Genomic DNA, 18,255 nt, shown 5'->3' with positions numbered 1-18,255 from the left:
TTTAACTTCTTCTGGCGAGGCGACATCTATCTCTAGAGTTTTTCTAATTGTATGTCTTTGATATCATACCTACGACGAGGTTGATATCTAGACTAGGTTTGCCATAAATACCTTTGCTATATTTATAGTATGGTGGTCTGGACATACAACATTGCAAGTTGATAAAACCGTTGTAAAAATACCAAATTACTTACTAAAATGTCGCGTCCCAGTTTTTATTCGGTTCACATTATGTGTATCTCGGTAACAGTGTGACCGCGAGCTTGTGAAAAATTGTAGCAGAGAAGAGACTTAAAATGTATCAATATGTATCACTTTTTTATTTCAGGTATCAAAGTATCAATATGGAATAAAGCCAAAAATTTTTATGAAACTCCATTTTCCAAAACAGTTTAACATTTATTGATTGCAAAAAGGTGCAGGTATCAGTTGTACTTGGTACTAGTAAATATAATAATAACAAGTAATTTTTAAGCAAAAAACAAAACCGACTTCAATTCTCCATATAACAATTTTAGATTATCGTTAATTTCTTCATGATCCAATGAGCGGATTTAAACTAAATTAGTATGGGACCACCAGTGAGGTACCACCTTTTCTTTAATTATAGAAATCGGTTAACGTGGTCCAAAATTATGCGGTAACATAAATTAAAAAAAAATAACCCAACGAATTAATAACCTTCTTCTGTTTGTGTGGAGTCGGTTAATAACGAAAATGTCTTTCATGTATGAGTTCAATTCAGTCCTAGAATAATAAAAACGGAAATTTCTTACATGTTGAGTTCAACTGGGTATAGGTATAATAAAAACAACAAAAATGTCTTATATATAATCCTATTTTTAACCGACTTCAAAAAAGGAGAAGGTTATCCATTCGTCGGAATATTATTATTTTTTATCTATGTCACCGCATAACCTTGGACCACGTCAACCGATTTCGATAATTATTTTTCCATCGGAAATGTAGTGTCTCACAAGTAGTCCCATACTAATTTGGTTTAGAACCGATCATTGGATCATGAAAAAATTAACGGTACTCCTAATTTTTTATATGAGAATTGAAGTCGGTTGTGTTTTGCTTAAAAATTACTTATAGGACTTAGAATTCAAATTTTTTAATCATTTTTAAGGCACTTCGAAAACATTATGCGTCCATCATTGGAAGCGATTTGTTCTATCTATTTTTTTTATAAAAAATCAGATCTGAGAAAATGCAGTCTGCACCGGCAGAGCTGTGCGACGAACATAACAGGTTAAAGATAAAAAAGTTAGTTCGAAATATAAAAAGTTATTTAAAGCATTTTTAGCTCGCTTACATGATTTTTAACACCAACGTAGTAGTGTTGAAACTCGGCAAATTCATCCACCCTTTGTAAACATGTCTGGCAAGATTTTAAACTTCTACGGGAATTTTTTTACATGCTTGGAAAAGTATCAAAATTTAAAAAGAAGTACCCCTCCAAAATTCGTCAAAAATGTATCACTTTTGATCCACTTGGAGCAAAACGGTCACACTGCTCGGTAACCGATTTATTAATTTGTACCAAATCCAGAATTATTGACCTTAGCACACAAAATCTTTATGTTGAAAATTTTCGAAATCGGACTAAAATTACGCCCACTTTCCACTTCAAAAAAAAACTCATAAAAAACGTTAAAAACGTATGGTGCACTGCTTTAAAACGTTGCATTACGTTGGAAAATCAAAGATTTTAATAGTGCTGATTGTTCGTCGTATGTCTTTTTGTAAAACTCCGTAAACAAATTTTTAATTTCGTCTGGTTTGAAACTTTTGCAATACCAATTACAAGCACAATCGCAGTTCTATGAATATAATAATAGTATGTATAAGATGAATTAATATTTGTGCACTTGCAACGTTTTTCTAAATTACCATTTCAAGAGCATTTTTCTTCGAATTTTCCTTTTGTAGAAATGTAGGCCTCTCCGCTATTTCTAAGCTTTTTATTTTTAATACTTTTCCAATTTTCGTATTTTACTTTCCTCTTTTTACCTATATTGAGCTTACGCAACATATTTAATTCTTCCGCACTTGCTATCATTTACAACGTTTTTCCGGTGACTTAAAAGTGTACTTTAAAGTGTATTTGAAGCGCGACAAATGCCCAAAACGGTGCTTTTTTTTTTAGAGAAAGACGAGAAATTGCCGTTAGAATAAAATTCCTTAAAAAAACGTACAACGTTGCAACGTTATTTGAGGCGACTATTCAATTCATACTATATTATGGTTAACTATTGAAAATTTGTTTTCAGTATGTTCAATTTCAATTAAAATAAAGCTTATTTAAAAAAACGATGTAAACCCACGCTTAAAACTTTGTAGAAATCTAAAAAAAGTCAGCTAATTTTCATACAAATTTCAAACTTATTTACTCAGAAGTGTTACAATATTTTTGAGTATGAAGCTTTATAGCCCATTCAATTTTAGTATGATAATGTGCAAGTTTCAAGAGTCTTAAAATTACGTTTGATTATTTTTGTCGTATTTGCTCCCATATAACGAATAAACAAAATTTTTTTTATATGGCAGAAAGCCGCAACAACGGAAATGTTTAGCCACTTGAAACTTGCACATTATTGCAATAAAATTGAAAGGGATTTAAAACTATATACCTACTCAACAAATTCTGAGAAAATAAGTTTGAAATTTGGATGAAAATTTGTTGATTTTTTTTTTAGTTTTCTACAAAGTTTTAAGTTTTATATAGATTTTTTCAGAGAATGAACTTTATTTTAATGAAAATTCGTAAAAAAAAATTTATAAAAATACACTGAGGGGAAAAAATATTAAAGTCAAATAGAAACGTAAACATTCCATTCAATTACGTGCATATTAAAATTACCGTGTTCGTTCTGAAAAAGCGTCCGTGAAGTGAATAATCAAGACAAAACTAAAAAAAAAATATTTAGTCTGCATGTTGCCTGCAGTGGAATTCGAACCTTGACCATCTCTGGATATCAAGAAATTGTGGCAAGCATCTTTGAGCACTCAGCTACACCCAGGCTACACATTTGCTTTCAAATGTTGAATATCCGTCAAAACCACAGCACGCGATTTGTATGTACTATGTATGTGTGTGTTGTCGCCTCTCTGCATGTTTGGGATGCGTATGTACTAAAGGTCTGCATCGGATTCTGTTTGCTTCATTGTGAAGTTTTCTTGAAGTATGTAAATTACTTATACTCTAACAAAGAGGGTATGAAAGGAAGAGCGCTGTATACATAAAAAAAAGTACTCAAACAAATTATGTTTCGAAAAAAAGAGGAACATAAATCAACAGTACCATGCTGTTAAACTTCCACAAAAATGATGTTCCTTCACAAGTATTTTTTGAGTATTTTTTGGAAGTTTTCGTTTAATGCTGACTCTTATGTTAAATAACAAACATGGAGAAACAATGTAGGGCGCTCCGAATATTTAGCCAACAGCATATTTTTATAAAGAAAGTGGACTAATTTATACAAAGAACCAATTTTTAATTTTACAATACGATATTTCCATTTCCCACCCTGCAAAAAATTGTGCGACTAATCTCTAAAGAGAGTATTCCGAGATTACTCTCAATCGGGTACAATTGGGCATTAATTAGTCGCAACTAGTCTCACACGGGTACTAATGGAGGTCAATTGGTCTCGACTCATCCCTTATGGGTATTATTGGAGATCAATTAGTCCCCAACTCATCTCTAACGGGTACTATTAACTATTTAATGATATGTACGCACTTAGTCAATGAAATTTCATGTGCGGCGTTGGCACACAGAGAGAGTATTCGCCTAACAAAACTGAGCAGCCCGGTTCGAATCTCAGCTGGCGAAAATTTTTTATTTTTATTTTTTTAAAGTGACTAGTCGCTTTTTATACCCTTTCGGGTATAAATGTGAACAATTAGTCTCTTCATAGGACATGCCCGAACAAAACCGATCAGTTCATTCCATATAAAGAGATCAAAAGTGGTATTAGTCGCATGCTCCTTTGCGATTGCTCCCGGAGTCATCCCGGATTAGTTCCATTTTTTGCAGGGCAATACCAGGCGCTCACACATATGAAGTAGCAACCCCGCAAACATATTCTGAGCTTTCAGAATATATGAGTCCGAAACGAGTCCTAGGTAGGTAAGAAATATGAGTTTCAAAAACAAAAATTCGTTTACTTTTATATGAGTCTTTTAGGATTAATATATGATCCAAGTTATGAGCAAGTACCTTGTGCCAATATAAAAACAATAAAGACTTGAAATTTATATCTAAACTTGTTTTTACGAAAATTCAAAATAATTATAAAACAAAAAATTAACACAATTTAGCTGCAGCTGCTGCTATTGAATGTATGTTGGAATGTGTATATGCACGTAAGTATGTATATACATATGTTATTTGAAAGGAATATTTACTGAATGCCTTTGCAAATATAGTGCGTTCAATACGACTCAAAGAACAACCTAAAATAAGAGTCCGAATGTAACAATTTATGAGGCCGATAAGAGCCTCAAAAAGAGTGTGAAATGATTCATATATGAGTCCAAAATGAGCCATGTATGAGGCCAATAAGAGTCAAGGCTCATTTGATGTATGAATTTAAGCTCATATAAGTCGACTTTCGGAGGGAGGGAAACACCCACATATCAGACTCTTAAATGAGCTAATTATGAGCGTAATGGCTCCGAAATAGGACTCCTTAAAGACGCATTTATGACTCCAAATGTTTGCTGGGAAGCTTTTCATACGCATACATTTTTTGTAGCACTTTTTAATTCGTTTGTATAAGCCTTTGAATTGAATTTGAAATTTTGGGAAATTTAAAAATTTATACAAAACAATTTTCTGCTTAGAAATAGAAAACTTGTTACTTCACATGTATGAGCGCTTGGTATTGGGAAATGAAAATATCGATTTGACAATAAAAATTGGTCATACATAGTATAAACACACATTTTTGGTTATTTAAAAAATTTACGTAATATGTGTGTACATAAATCATCGATTAAACGATAAAAGCTGCTAGCATATATATGTATTAGGCTGGGTCGATTTTGTATGGAGGAAAATAAAAGGCATTTCACCGTATTGTAATAGTAATATTATGATGACTTAAGTCTAAGCCAATTGTTATTGGCCACGAAAGATTGATATAAAACTTATCTTTAGCCCGCGCAATTGAATCAAAGTTTATGAATTTTGAAAATGAAACTTTGGCTTGTAATATCTATGGAATGCGTTAATTGTTATAAACAGGACAATATATCAAATTAAGGGTCATTAAATTTAGTATCTGACGTTCATTTATCATTTTTCAATAAGTCTACAAGTTTTTAAGATATTAAGATAAAACTTACAAAAACTATAATTTTCCCTTATGAATTTCCAATTCTTCATTACTTCAGCAACCAAGTGCAAAATACAAAAAAGTGAGACGAGATTTATTTTAAATGTTTATTAAAAGGACCATGGACTTGGTCACGCCGATTTGGTCAGTTTTCAAGGTCGTGGTGAATGAAGTCAAAGATTAGGAACCCTTTGATCAGTTAATAGTAGTTTCAAGCATACAAGTATTTACATACATTAACATAATACAATTAGGGTGATAAACGCCCATTTTAAGTCCATTTATGCAGTCTTGATAATTGCGGTTTCTAAATTTGCCATTATGTGAAAGTAAGGGACGTACAATAAGTGTTTAGATATACATAAATAAGTTAATTAATTCCATTATGTGAAAAAGTGACTGTAGGTAAATGCAATAGTCTTTAACATATCCTGGGAAATCCTTTTGAGGACTCTCCAATTGGACGATATTGCTTTGCATTCAGCGTGAACGAAAAAAGTCACTCCCTGGCACACTTTTCTGTAATTCTTTCTTTCTTTCTTTTAAAGGTTATTAATAAACAATTGAAGAGAAATTTTTTCTAGAAAAAAACTGGAGATCCTCTTAATTTTTTCGATATAACTTTGGTAAATGTTACTCGATAGGTACGTAATAATTACCAAATTGAAGGCGACACTTACGGTTACTGATTTATGATAATAATATGATGAAAATCGTTGATTATAAAAAAATTATTTTAAAATAAAAAAAATGTTGAACAGCTTTTTTTTTGTAATTTTCCTATATTTGCAATTTTTATATTGCATGCATAAACATAAGTAAACTTATTAGTGTTTCTAGAAGTTGTGCCTGTTCGGTGTTTCCATACTCATTTGCATAAACAAATTTTTTCCGCGACGATGGAAAATAATGGTTTTTCTATTAGAGCTACCGAAATTGTGCTTAAACTTTCAAAAATTCGCAAATTATAGCTAATATTGAAAAAACATTAGAATATTTGGGACCAGCGACCTAAATGCACGCCAGCAATATTAATGCTGTTCTTTACATCTTTTGACTATAGGCCAGTGCAATTATCAAGAGAACAATTAACATTTTATTGAAAACAGATAACTTTGAGTTTAACGATTAGCTAAAGGGCTGCGAGAAATGATATTTGACTTTATCTTTTGCATTAACGGATTCATTATCTAATAATATGCACCAAACCTTTTTGCTGAACACAAAATTTTTAAAATTTTTTTGGCGTTCGATGCGCGGGCTCTTACAATTAAAATAAAATACTAGTATTTTTCAGGCTTGTTGTTGACTTCATGATACAATATATTTTCACGATGAACAAAGGGATTTCAGAAAAATTAGACTTTCGACCCGCCCTAATGTACATATTTGTTTGTTTTCATTAAAGATTCGAGCTTTTTAATCTGATTTTTTAGAACTTTTTTGAGTATGCAGTTTTGTAGCCCATTATGTATTTTGACTGAATGAATTTTAATAAAAAAAATGCAAAACAAATTTTTCTTAAAGTACGTAACCTTCATCGAATAACGGAATAAAAAAGTGATGATCTGATAGTATCGCGATAGTGAACACCATTTATCGATAGTGGTCACAAATTGAAACTATCGATAGTCCCATCGATAGTTTTGCAGCTCTATAGCAAACTGTCATATAAAAAGGTTGCTTTTCGCATGATTATTATTTTTTCCTAGCAAATTTCTAACGAAAACTTATCTGCTCAAGAACAACCCATCCCTTTGAAAATTTGCGACCAACTGACAATGCAAAAGTGAATTACAAAATTGTTCATTTGCGCGCATGCAAGTCGGTGTTCGGACTTGACTGCAATTGCAGTATATCTACTGCTCTTATTAGGGAGATTGAATGTTCTACTGCGGTTATTTAAAATCTACTACGATTTTAAAGGTTATTTTGGTATTTCTCTATATATTCAAGACAAAAAAGCATTTTTACAAGCACTTTAATTACTACAATGTTTGAGAAAATATAATAATATAAATATATATTTGTCGGCGGAAAATATATTTTGAATCAGTAAAAGGTGTTTCTGCAACATAACATTTAGTTATTTATGTATATAGTAGGGATGTTGCGGATGTGGAATTTTAGACATCCGCGGATGCGAATGCGAATGCGCATGTCAAGTATTTTAAAAAAACAATTAGAATCTAGCATAATAGCGAGATCGTTGTTTAAACAGCGCTTACAAGCCAAACCAGATACATATGACATGTTGTTTAAGACTTTGGAGAACTTGTAACTTTATCAGCACTTTTCGATTTTAGTTTTTGTAATTCATTTTTAATAGTTTCTTCTGTGACTGCTAAATAGGTGAATGTGGAAAATAGATTATTATTTTTCAACAAAATTCTGTTTTCAAAGTCGTGGCTGCTAGCCGAATCGGATCAGAATATTGTTATGTTTTTTAAAGCACCCCGTTTTTTTATAAGCATTTGAATAACAGATAGTTACGTAATTCTTATCTAATTAAAGGTCAGACCTATAGCTTTTTAATTATTTGATCATCGATTCTCTTTATAGCTAGACGTTGATCATTTCTACTGGAAATCCCTATTGAAGGAGCTTACTCATTGACTTTAAATAGCAAAGAAGGGACAGTTTTAAAACAGAAGTTTTTAGCCAAGGATCCACTGCATATCCCTATGAAAAAAAAAATATACAACAAGTAAACAAAACTGTTTCTAAAATTTTTGCTAAAAATAAATTCCCCAAAGAGCCCCATTTGAAATTATTGAAACGAATATATTTAACATCAAAAGCAAATAACGAAAATTTGGTTAAGAATTACAGTGCACATTTTTTTCTTTCATGTCTAGTAGTTTTTTAAAAAACTCATAATAAAAAGAAAGCAAGGCAGGTATTTAAAGCACAGAAACAAAAAATTATTAAAAGGACTATGTTCTCTTTGACGTACGTCAAAAGTCAGTAGATGTGGGAACTTTTATGGCTGCCCATTGATAGCTCCGTTATATAGCTTAAGAATAATATTTTAAAGACATTTTTATCAAAGTTGATAAATATGACATTTGACCAGTTTTGTTACACAAATACTCCTACGACCACAGGCAAAAATATTGGCTACAATATGTAATTTGTTTGCCATATACAGGGTGTCCCAGAAGTAACCTGCCAAACTTGAGGAGAAGGCAGGTGGGGTGGTGAGCTCCCAGCTTATCAGCAAAAAATTTTCAAGTAAAAGTGTCACCGTTTTTGAAATATTTAAATTTTTTTGAATTAAAGAAATGTCGTACCTTTTCATGTATTTTCTTTAACTGCATCTACAAAAAAGGCTATACTTAGTAAATTTTTTATTCAAAATACTTCCAGATAGTTGCTTCTCCATATTCAAATGCAATGTAGTTAAAACATATTAAGGAACCATCATAAAATTATGACTATTTTGGGATTTTTAACTTTTTGATATTTTCTTCCCCAACTTTGACTATCTGTGGTGAAAAAAATGTACTGAGCTATAACTTTACATTACATAAAAAAATTTCTCGTTTAATAAAGATTTTAGAAAGGTGCCACTCTTACTGTAAGGAAAGAAAAGAAAAAAAAGTTATAGCCGCTTTTGTGGGCAAAGGACTGAGACACGCTAGAATGTATTTAGTAGATTTAAATTTAAGTTGCTCTTGTTACCGACCAATGACATGCTAAATAGTACAAAGGTAGATTATTACATGCTCCTGACATTATATTATGTTACTTACCGGGATTCGGACTACTGACTCTACTGACAAGGGCTATATCTATCAATATTTTTTGTGAAGGATGGGATCACATGAAATAGAATATACATGAGTTGTTTGAAGAAAAATTTATTCATTTATTGATAAAATATGCTCAAATTGGCGACCTTCTACTCTAATACAAGCTCGGCATCTTTTAAGAAAAGACGCTTTTAGAGATCTTAAACTCAATTGTGCTATCTCAGCAGCAGCTCCATTTATTTGTTCCCCCAAATGCTATTCGTTTTGAAAAAAATCTAATGGATTCAGGTCTGGCGATCGAGCAGGCCACGTGATTGGCCCGTATCGTCCAATCCATCGGCGAGGATAAGTATCGTCTAAATGAGCTCTTACTTCAAAAATTAAATCTATTAAATACATTCTAGCGTGTCTCAGTCCTTTACCCACAAAAGCGGCTATAACTTTTTTTTTTCTATTCGAAACATTGAATGAGCAATTTTTTATGTAATGTAAAGTTATAGCTCAGTACATTTTTTTTCACCAGAGATAGTCAAAGTTGGGGAAGAAAATACCAAAAAGTTAAAAATCGCAATATAGTCCTAATTTTATAATGGTTCCTTAATATATTTTAACTACGTTGCATTTGAGTATGGAGAAGCAACTATGTGAAAGTATTTTACATAAAAAATTTACTAAGTATAGCCTTTTTTGTAGATGCAGTTAAAAGGCACGATTTTTCTTAAATTAAAAAAAATTTTACTATTTCAAAAACGGTGACACTTTTACCTGAAAATTTTTTGTTAATCAGAGAGCTCACCACCACACCTGCCTTCTCCTCAAATTTGGCAGGTTACTTCTGAGACACCCTGTATACGTTTTATCGGTCCACTTGCAAAATATTTGCATTCGCAAAAGTTCCGCATTGATTATTGCGAATGCGAAAGCGAATGTTAAAATTAATGCGGAAGCTCCGCGGTTGCGAATGCGAATGCGAATATTCGCAACAACCCTGGTACATATATACGCTTGTATGTAAAATAAAATCTAAAATCTACTACGATAAAATTCGTTTTGCTTCGGTTGATTTTTAAATTCACTGCGGTTTACGAATTCCTTCGTCCGAATCTTGGTCGGTACACATTTACATCTGCGTGTGTGGCCGGAAGGAGAGAGCAAGTATGCAGATTTTTTCATGTTAGCTGAGCTGACGATCCATAAAAACATTCGAGAAATGTAAATTACCTACTATTCGAGTACTTTTCCCGCAATATTCAGTGCCTATGTAGTGCAGTTTATTCTCGATACGAAAATGTTTATTTACACATACGTACATACATATGAATGTATATAAAAGTATTATTTCAAATAAAAGATATATTATGACTGAATTAAAGTGTATAAAAATTTAAAATCGTAATTAGTGGGTCACTTTTTATTTTGGTTTTGGGAAATACAACAATACTTATATTTTAGGCAGATCACAAACGTCGTATAGATGCATATTTAATTTTAGCGAAAAAAAATAGTAATGTTTTGATTTTTTCCAAGTTTTAGTGCTTTTAGGAAAGCTGATAGCCGTGGGGTCCCACATTCGGAATACTCACACATACTTGTTCTCTCATTCTGATCACGCATACAGATGCAATTCGCTCAAATTTTCTGTTCCCCCCGGGCATAATTCCCTAACCTCATTTAGCATCCGGTTAGCACATTTGCCCGCGGTTTGCACATTTGGGCATTTCGCCCGATGGTATTGCAGTTCCACCATTAGCATGATGCAATAAAACAAGGTGTTGGACGTTGTGATAGCTTGATTTATTGTTGCCTTTGCTCAGTGGAATAAGAAGAAAAAACGGGAAGAAATTAATCCGCGTTTGGGGGGGGAATATAAAATTTCACATTTTCTTCTAAACAAAATTTTCTTTTTATAGTATATTCGTCATTAAATTAAATAAAATAAGATAAAATACTTTTTTGAGAAAGCAAAATGTGTATACTGAGAAACAATAAAAAAACATTCAACTATATTTTTAAAGAAGTAACACTGTTTCAGCCAAGTCAGTCAATATGGCGGAATTAGAGCGAGAAGCTGCCAAAATCGAACACCTTGTATTATTGCATCATGCACCATTAGCAGCATTAACAGTGCCACCATAAGCAGCAGTAGCATTAACAGATTCGACGAATGTGAGCCCGAAGGTGGTAACATAGAGGGCATCGCACCATCGGATGTTTCTTCAAGACCATAAGCAATCCGCTACGCTGGGGATAGAGCGGAGATATAATGACCCTATGACGATTTACGCATTGGACAGGAACAGTTACAGTTAGCAGTCACACGATTATTATTACATTTATTGTACATAGCACCGCAAGAATTAACAGCACTGTTAACATTAGCGTTGACATTAGCCGAAACCTCATTTCCTCCATTACACTTACCATTGTTGTAGTCTATCTCAATTTTCTAAAAAGCAATAAACTCCTTTTAAGATCAGCAATTTGCAAAGATAGATCTTTAAATTTTTGATCAAAGGCATTAGTCTCAATCCCACCAGTACAGTCATAGGCTTTGCAAAGTTTTTCGGTTAACCTGATGCAACCCTCACACATATAGCCAATATGGCGGTTGGAATTGAACAAATTCACATCATATTCCGAGATTGGGCCAACACAGCAGCCGCGATGAAAAGTTTTCTTACCGATCCCAAAACATGGTACAATATAAATATAACTTCTCGAAAACCTCTTTCCACATTTTCCGCATGAATCAACCATGGTGCGAAATTAAAGAAAACAAAAAGCAGGAGCGTAATTTTCTTTCCTATTTTTCGATCCGTGAACGGATGTCACGATTCGAGCCCTGATTGGTAAAGCGAAAGTTAGTTTAGCTATAGTCTACCCTACCCTTCCTCAACCTCAAGACATTAAATAAATGTATTAGTAAATTTAAGCGTTATCAGTGGTCGTCATCAAAGAGTGGGCCCCCACGAGGCAAAATTAAGGGGTTTCTACGTGGCAGGTCCCAAACCCAGCCCACAACTAGTTTGACCAGATGATCTTAAAAAAATTGGCTTTACTTTCGCTTTAAACATCGCATTCGACTTTAAGATGCTTTTTTCTGATTTCTTATAGCGACAAGCCTTCCGTACTCCACGCAGTAAAAATTTAACTTTGCTCCTAACACACGGCGACACGAATGCTCCAGTTTTTTAAAAAACAGAAAACTTAGCTGCTTACGAATAGCAGAGCTATTCCAGGGTCTACTTATACAGCTTCCAAACGTAGGGTTTTACCTAAAAAGCCCTGTCTAAAAATGTTGATTAATAAGAGCTCCTTATTTTGCCAACTGGCGTTATGACAGAAGTCACATACGGGGGTGGTCCCAAAAGTACCCGGCCTAACATAGAGATGGCGGTAGTTGTTTGAAAAATATCACTGTGTTAAAAAGTACACAATCTATAAAGCATATCGTCGTTTAAAGTACAAAACCGCGTATCGTAATTCTGCAAAACCGCGTAATTGACATTGGCTGCCAAAAATTGGATTTGCTCACACAAGCTCTTGGCTCAATCCTTATCCATTCGTACTGAAATATACTAGCCAGAAATGCGATTGCTTTATAAAAAAAGACGACCATTTTGAAATATGGGTGTTTTTATGCCCTAGAAAATAATTTCTACAACTTCACATACGCGGGTTTGCATTTTGCTGATACGCGGTTTTGCATTTTGTTGGTACGGGGTTTTGCACTTTAAACGACGATATGATTCAAGTTTGAAGACGCCGCGTTGTTTAGTATATGCTTGGCAGCCGTCAATAGTGAACGTTTTCAGTGAATTTGTGAAAATGGAGAAAATTGGTCATCGTTATGTGATACAATACTTTTATTTAAAAGGCCTTAGCCCATCCTATATAAAAGCTGAAATAGATTCTACTTTGGACGAGTCTGCTCCTTCGTTTACAACGGTAAAATATTGTGTATCAGAGTTTAAGCGAGGCCGTACGAGCTGCCAAGACGACCAAATGAGTTGACGACTCGAGAAATGGTGAAGAAAATCCACAAAGCGGTAATGGATGATCGTCGACTGAAAATGCGCGAGCTAGCAGATATAGTAGGCATTTCAAAAAATACGGTACCTCGCATATTATCTGAAGATTTGGAAATGAGAGAGCTGTGTCCAAGATGGGTGCCGCCTTTTACTCACACTCGACCAAAAACAGTGCCGTGAAGAGGTTTCAATTGAGCGTTTAGCGAATTAATGAACTAATGTTTGAATTGCTACCTCCTGCACCCTTTTCGCCAGATTTAGCCCTCTCAGACTGTTTTCTGTTCCCCAACTGGGGAAAGTGTATAGAGCTGAAAGGAGATTATGTTGAAAAATAAATATATTTTTTCCCAAAATTTTTGCGTTTTCTTTGTTATGTCGAGTACTTCTGGGACCACCACCGTAGTTGCATATCGTCGTTTAAAGTGCAAAACCGCGTATCAACAAAATGCAAAACCGCGTATCAGCAAAATGCAAAACCGCGTATGTGAAGTTGCAGAAATTATTTTCTAGAGCGTAAAAACACTAATTTTTCAAAATGGTTCTCCTTTTTATAAAGCAATTGAATTTCTGGCTAGTATATTTCAGGACGAATGGATAAGGATTGAGCCAAGAGCTTGTGTGAGCAAATCCAATTTTTGGCAGCCAATGTCAGTTACGCGGTTTTGCAGAATGACGAAACGCGGTTTTGTACTTTAAACGACGATATGATTTGCTGTAAGAATTTACCATTCCAATTAAATTAATCTTTCATTTTGGCTGCTCGAATTTACAAAGATTTATCAAACATTCCCGGGTAGAATAAAAGCGATAAGGATAAGTGAATAGTCACCGCAAATTTTCTAGCGTTTCTATAAATTTTATTTTTTGTTTTCTCAGGGTACTAAAAAGATGAATATTACTTATAAAATAGGTAGCCTTAAGAAAGCCACGCAGTTAGACCAAATATTCTGAAGCTAGAGAAAAAATGTAATTGCTAAATCTAGCCTCAAAAAGGCGCACAACAGAACCTGAGGGTTTGATTTATTAATATTCATACTTACCATCAATTTTTTTCCTGGCCTTTCAGTAGTATCATAGTTCGAAATAGAGCATTCTCCAACAATCTCATCTGCATGTGGTGCAACTTTTAGAGTAAGATTTTCTTTAGCCCGAGATACTTCAATTTGCAAAGCTTCTGGAGTATTAACTCGATTTCCATTAATCTCTAGTATCACGTCGCCCGGGTGCAAGAGGCCTTGTTTCTCAATAATTCCGCCCGAAAGAATACGCGCAACTACCAATAGCTTTTGCGGATTAACTTCAACGGTAAATCCTAAAGGTTTGTTTTCAACACGTCGAAGCCCAACTATTCGCATTGCTTCCACTGGCATTTTACCAGAAAGTATTTCAGAAGAGAAAAGGTAATAGTTTTTAGGATACGAAAGAAGATCAAATTTTTCTACAGATTTCTCAAAATGGTTATGGTGACAATCATATATTAGTCCTATTTCATCGTGAGCACCTAGTAACGCCTAGAATTAAACGAAAATTAATTATATGAGCATTATTTTTATTATAGGTTTTATTTAAAAACTATCCTGATAGTTACTGAACAAAAAAAAATGTTCGGCATGAACATATATAAGTCCAACTTTTCAAAACCGATTTAAAGTATAAGTCGATTTTATTTGCTATTTTATTACCTTAATGCGAAATAAATATGTATATCGCATACATGGGGCGATTCACCTCAAATGTCACAAGCGCGCTGAGCGGTGCAAAAAAACTACTTTTACACTACTTTAAGAAAATGTTCTGACCTATAGCACTTGACTGTAATTTTTTATATAAAATTTACCCCTGAATCCGAAAATAAAATCAAATGTTATGAAAGTAGACCGGAAAATGTGATTACAATTTCGAAGTTCTTTTTATGATATTAAAGGAAACTTAATATCCCATTAACAATGTGTGTAACAGTTTTCAGTCAAACTGTCGGGTTGGAGCTATTTGTGGATTTTTCGAGAAATTTGCATTATTTATTTATTAAAAAATATTTTTTGCTTCCGGTTGGACGTCAAAGTATGATCTTTTAGGAAGAAAACAAACCCTATCCGATCCAAATTGGATTGAAAATGTAGAAGTCATAAGCGCTTAAGTAAAAATTCAGAAAATTATTTTTTTTTTTTCAATTTTATCATTAGTTACCGATATCTACATATATACAGGGTGTCCCAGAAGTAACTTGCCAAACTTGAGGAGAAGGCAGGTGAGGTGGTGAGCTCCCTGATAAGCAACAATTTTTCAGGTAAAAGTGTCACCGTTTTTGAAATATTTAAATTTTTTTGAATTAAAGAAAAATCGTGGCTTTTCATGTATTTTCTTTAACAGCATCTACAAGGCTACACTTAGTAAATTTTTTATGTAAAATACTTCCAGATAGTTGCTTCTCCATATTCAAATGCAATGTAGTAAAAATATATTAAGGAACCATTATTCCCCAACTTTGCTATCTCTGGTGAAAAACAATGTACTGAGCTTAACTTTATATTACATAAAAAAAAATTGCTCATTTAATAAAGATTTCAGAAAGGTGCCACTCTTACTGTTTCGAATAGAAGAAAAAAAGTTATAGCCGCTTTTGTGGGCAAAGGACTGAGACACGCTAGAATGTATTTACTAGATTTAAATTTAAGTTGCTCTTGTTACCGACCAATGACATGCTGAATAGTACAAAGATACATTATTACCTGCTCCTGACATTATTTTGTGTTACTTACCGGAATTAGTGAAAGTGGATTTTGTGAAATTGGACCCTTCGAGCATTGTGTTATTAATACTATGACAGAGAACACGCAGTATACGTCGCATGAATATGCGGATATTCACTTAATTTACGGTGAAGCTTGCTGTAATGCCAGAGCTGCTCAAACACTTTATGCAGAGCGATACCCCAATCGTCGGCATCCGGGCCGTGAAGTATTCGCCTGGACCCATAGAGAAATATATGAAGGTAAGTGATTTTTACACCTTTCTTATTTGAAGCAATTCTTCTTTTAACTATCATTTTTAACTTTTTTATAGTCGCATACCTGGAAGGCATGGCGGAGAGACAGGACGTCCTGCAACGGTAGATGTAAAAGTTGTGTTAGAGGAAGTGGAACTAGGTCCATCGACTTCAGGGAGAATGATGGAAAGACGGACTGGAATACCAAAAACTACAGTTCACAAAGCTTTAAAATATGATCCCTACAACATTCAACGTATTCAGGCTCTACAAGAAAGAGATTACCTGTCGAGGGTTAGATTTTGCCGTGAAATGTTTCGAATGCATGAATCAGACCCCAACTTTTTTAATAAAATAATTTGGAGCGATGAATCAACATGCAATCGTGATGGTTATTTTAAGTTACATAACCTTCACAGTTGGCAGATAGACAATCCTCACGAATGATAGAAGACCGTTCGCAGTAACGGTACAAAATAAATTGATGGTGCGCTAATTTTAATTGTCAGATATTGGGACCTGTGGAACTGCCGCCAACGGTCAACTCGCACAGTTATTTAGAGTTCCTTCAGGAACGGCTGCCAACTCTTTTAGAAGATGCACCCTTAAACCTGCGGCGAAGACTACAAACGGGAACAAATAAATGGAGTTGCTGCTAAGATAGCCCAATTGAGTTTAAGATCTCTTAAAGCGTCTTTTCTTAAAAGGTGCCGAGCTTGTATTAGAGTAGAAGGTCGCCAATTTGAGCATATTTTATCAATAAATGAATAAATTTTTCTTCAAACAACTCATGTATATTATATTTCAAGTGAACCCATCCTTCACAAAAAAGTCCAAATTCCAGTAAGTAACATAAAATAATGTCAGGAGCAGGTAATAATGTACCTTTGCACTATTTAGCATGTCATTGGTCGGTAACAAGAGCAACTTAAATTTAAATCTATTAAATACATTCTAGCAAAATATCAAAAAGTTAAAAATCCCAAAATAGTCCTAATTTTATAATGGTTCCTTAAAATATGTTTACTACATTGCATTTGAATATCGAGAAGCAACTATCTGGAAGTATTTTACATAAAAAATTTACTAAGTATAGCCTTGTTTGTACATGCAGTTAAAGAAAATACATGAAAATGCACGATTTTTCTTTAATTCCAACAAATTTAAATATTTCCAAAACGGTGACACCTTTACCTGAAAGATGTTTGCTTATCAGGGAGCACACCACCCCACCTGCCTTCTCCTCAAGTTTGGCAGGTTACTTCTGGGACACCCTGTATATAAAAATGGTGTGAAAAATGTATAGTAATTCATCAATTGAGAAAGGTTGGGCCGATTTGGCAAACATTTTTTCTTAGTTGTTCGTGATTGCCAGGAGAAGGTTTTTACGAAAGAAAATTTTCGGAAAACCCTCCGGGAAAGTCGGGAAATTGGACAAATCGAAAATTGATTTTTGAAGTGAAACTTCAAACACGAGTTCGGAGATGGTTGCGTTAAATATTTAACACCAGTCATAAAATCTGTATCGTTCGTTCGATTTTCAAAAATGAGGTGTCACATGAAAGGCCTCGTCCTTCGGGTTTACAACATAGCTTTAGTTCCATGAAAGGAGTTGCCACATGTTAGATCGAATTCAAAACTTCTCTGCCGCAGAGGGTTGTGTTAAATATTTAACGCCAGGTCATAAAATCTGTATCGTTCGTTCGATTTTCAAAAATGAGATGTCACATGAAAGGCCTCGTCCTTCGGGTGTGCAACATAGCTTTAGTTCCATGAAAGGAGTTGCCACATGTTAGAAAATCGAATTCAAAATTTCTCTGCCGCAGAGGGTTGCCTTAAATTTTTAACACCCGTGTCATAAAATCTGTATCGTTCGCTCGATTTTAAAAGATAAGGTGTCATAATTTTAGTTTTTAAAGGGGTGCCATATATATGAAAATCAAATTCAAATTATTTATTAAAATAAATAAAATGTCCCTATATGGGTATCAAAAGAAATGGTTTTGAATAAAGATGAAGGTGAAGATGAAAATGAAGATGAAGATGAATATGACGATGAATATGAAGATGAAGATGAAGATGAAGATAAAGATGAAGATGAAGATGAAGATGAAGATGAAGATGAAGATGAAGAT

General features: G+C 33.8%; 1 protein-coding gene across 3 annotated transcripts in view; it reads right to left on the bottom strand.

The window, feature by feature from the left end:
* Positions 1 to 18,255, bottom strand: part of LOC118734996 (MAGUK p55 subfamily member 6) — a gene marked incomplete at its 3' end in the record, with an annotated part of 403,145 nt that overhangs the window by 270,405 nt on the left and 114,485 nt on the right. For all 3 annotated transcript variants that reach the window (XM_036464596.1, XM_036464593.1, XM_036464594.1), the window contains 1 exon segment: positions 14,175 to 14,645. In XM_036464596.1, the coding sequence (XP_036320489.1) occupies positions 14,175 to 14,645 (471 nt within the window).

The sequence above is a fragment of the Rhagoletis pomonella genome, unplaced genomic scaffold (assembly GCF_013731165.1).
Source record: "Rhagoletis pomonella isolate Grant_MI unplaced genomic scaffold, Rhpom_1.0 Rhpom_scaffold_00003, whole genome shotgun sequence".
Classification (NCBI taxonomy): domain Eukaryota; kingdom Metazoa; phylum Arthropoda; class Insecta; order Diptera; family Tephritidae; genus Rhagoletis; species Rhagoletis pomonella.
Note: the sequence above shows the minus strand (reverse complement) of the source record. Positions and strands in the feature narration are given on the sequence as shown.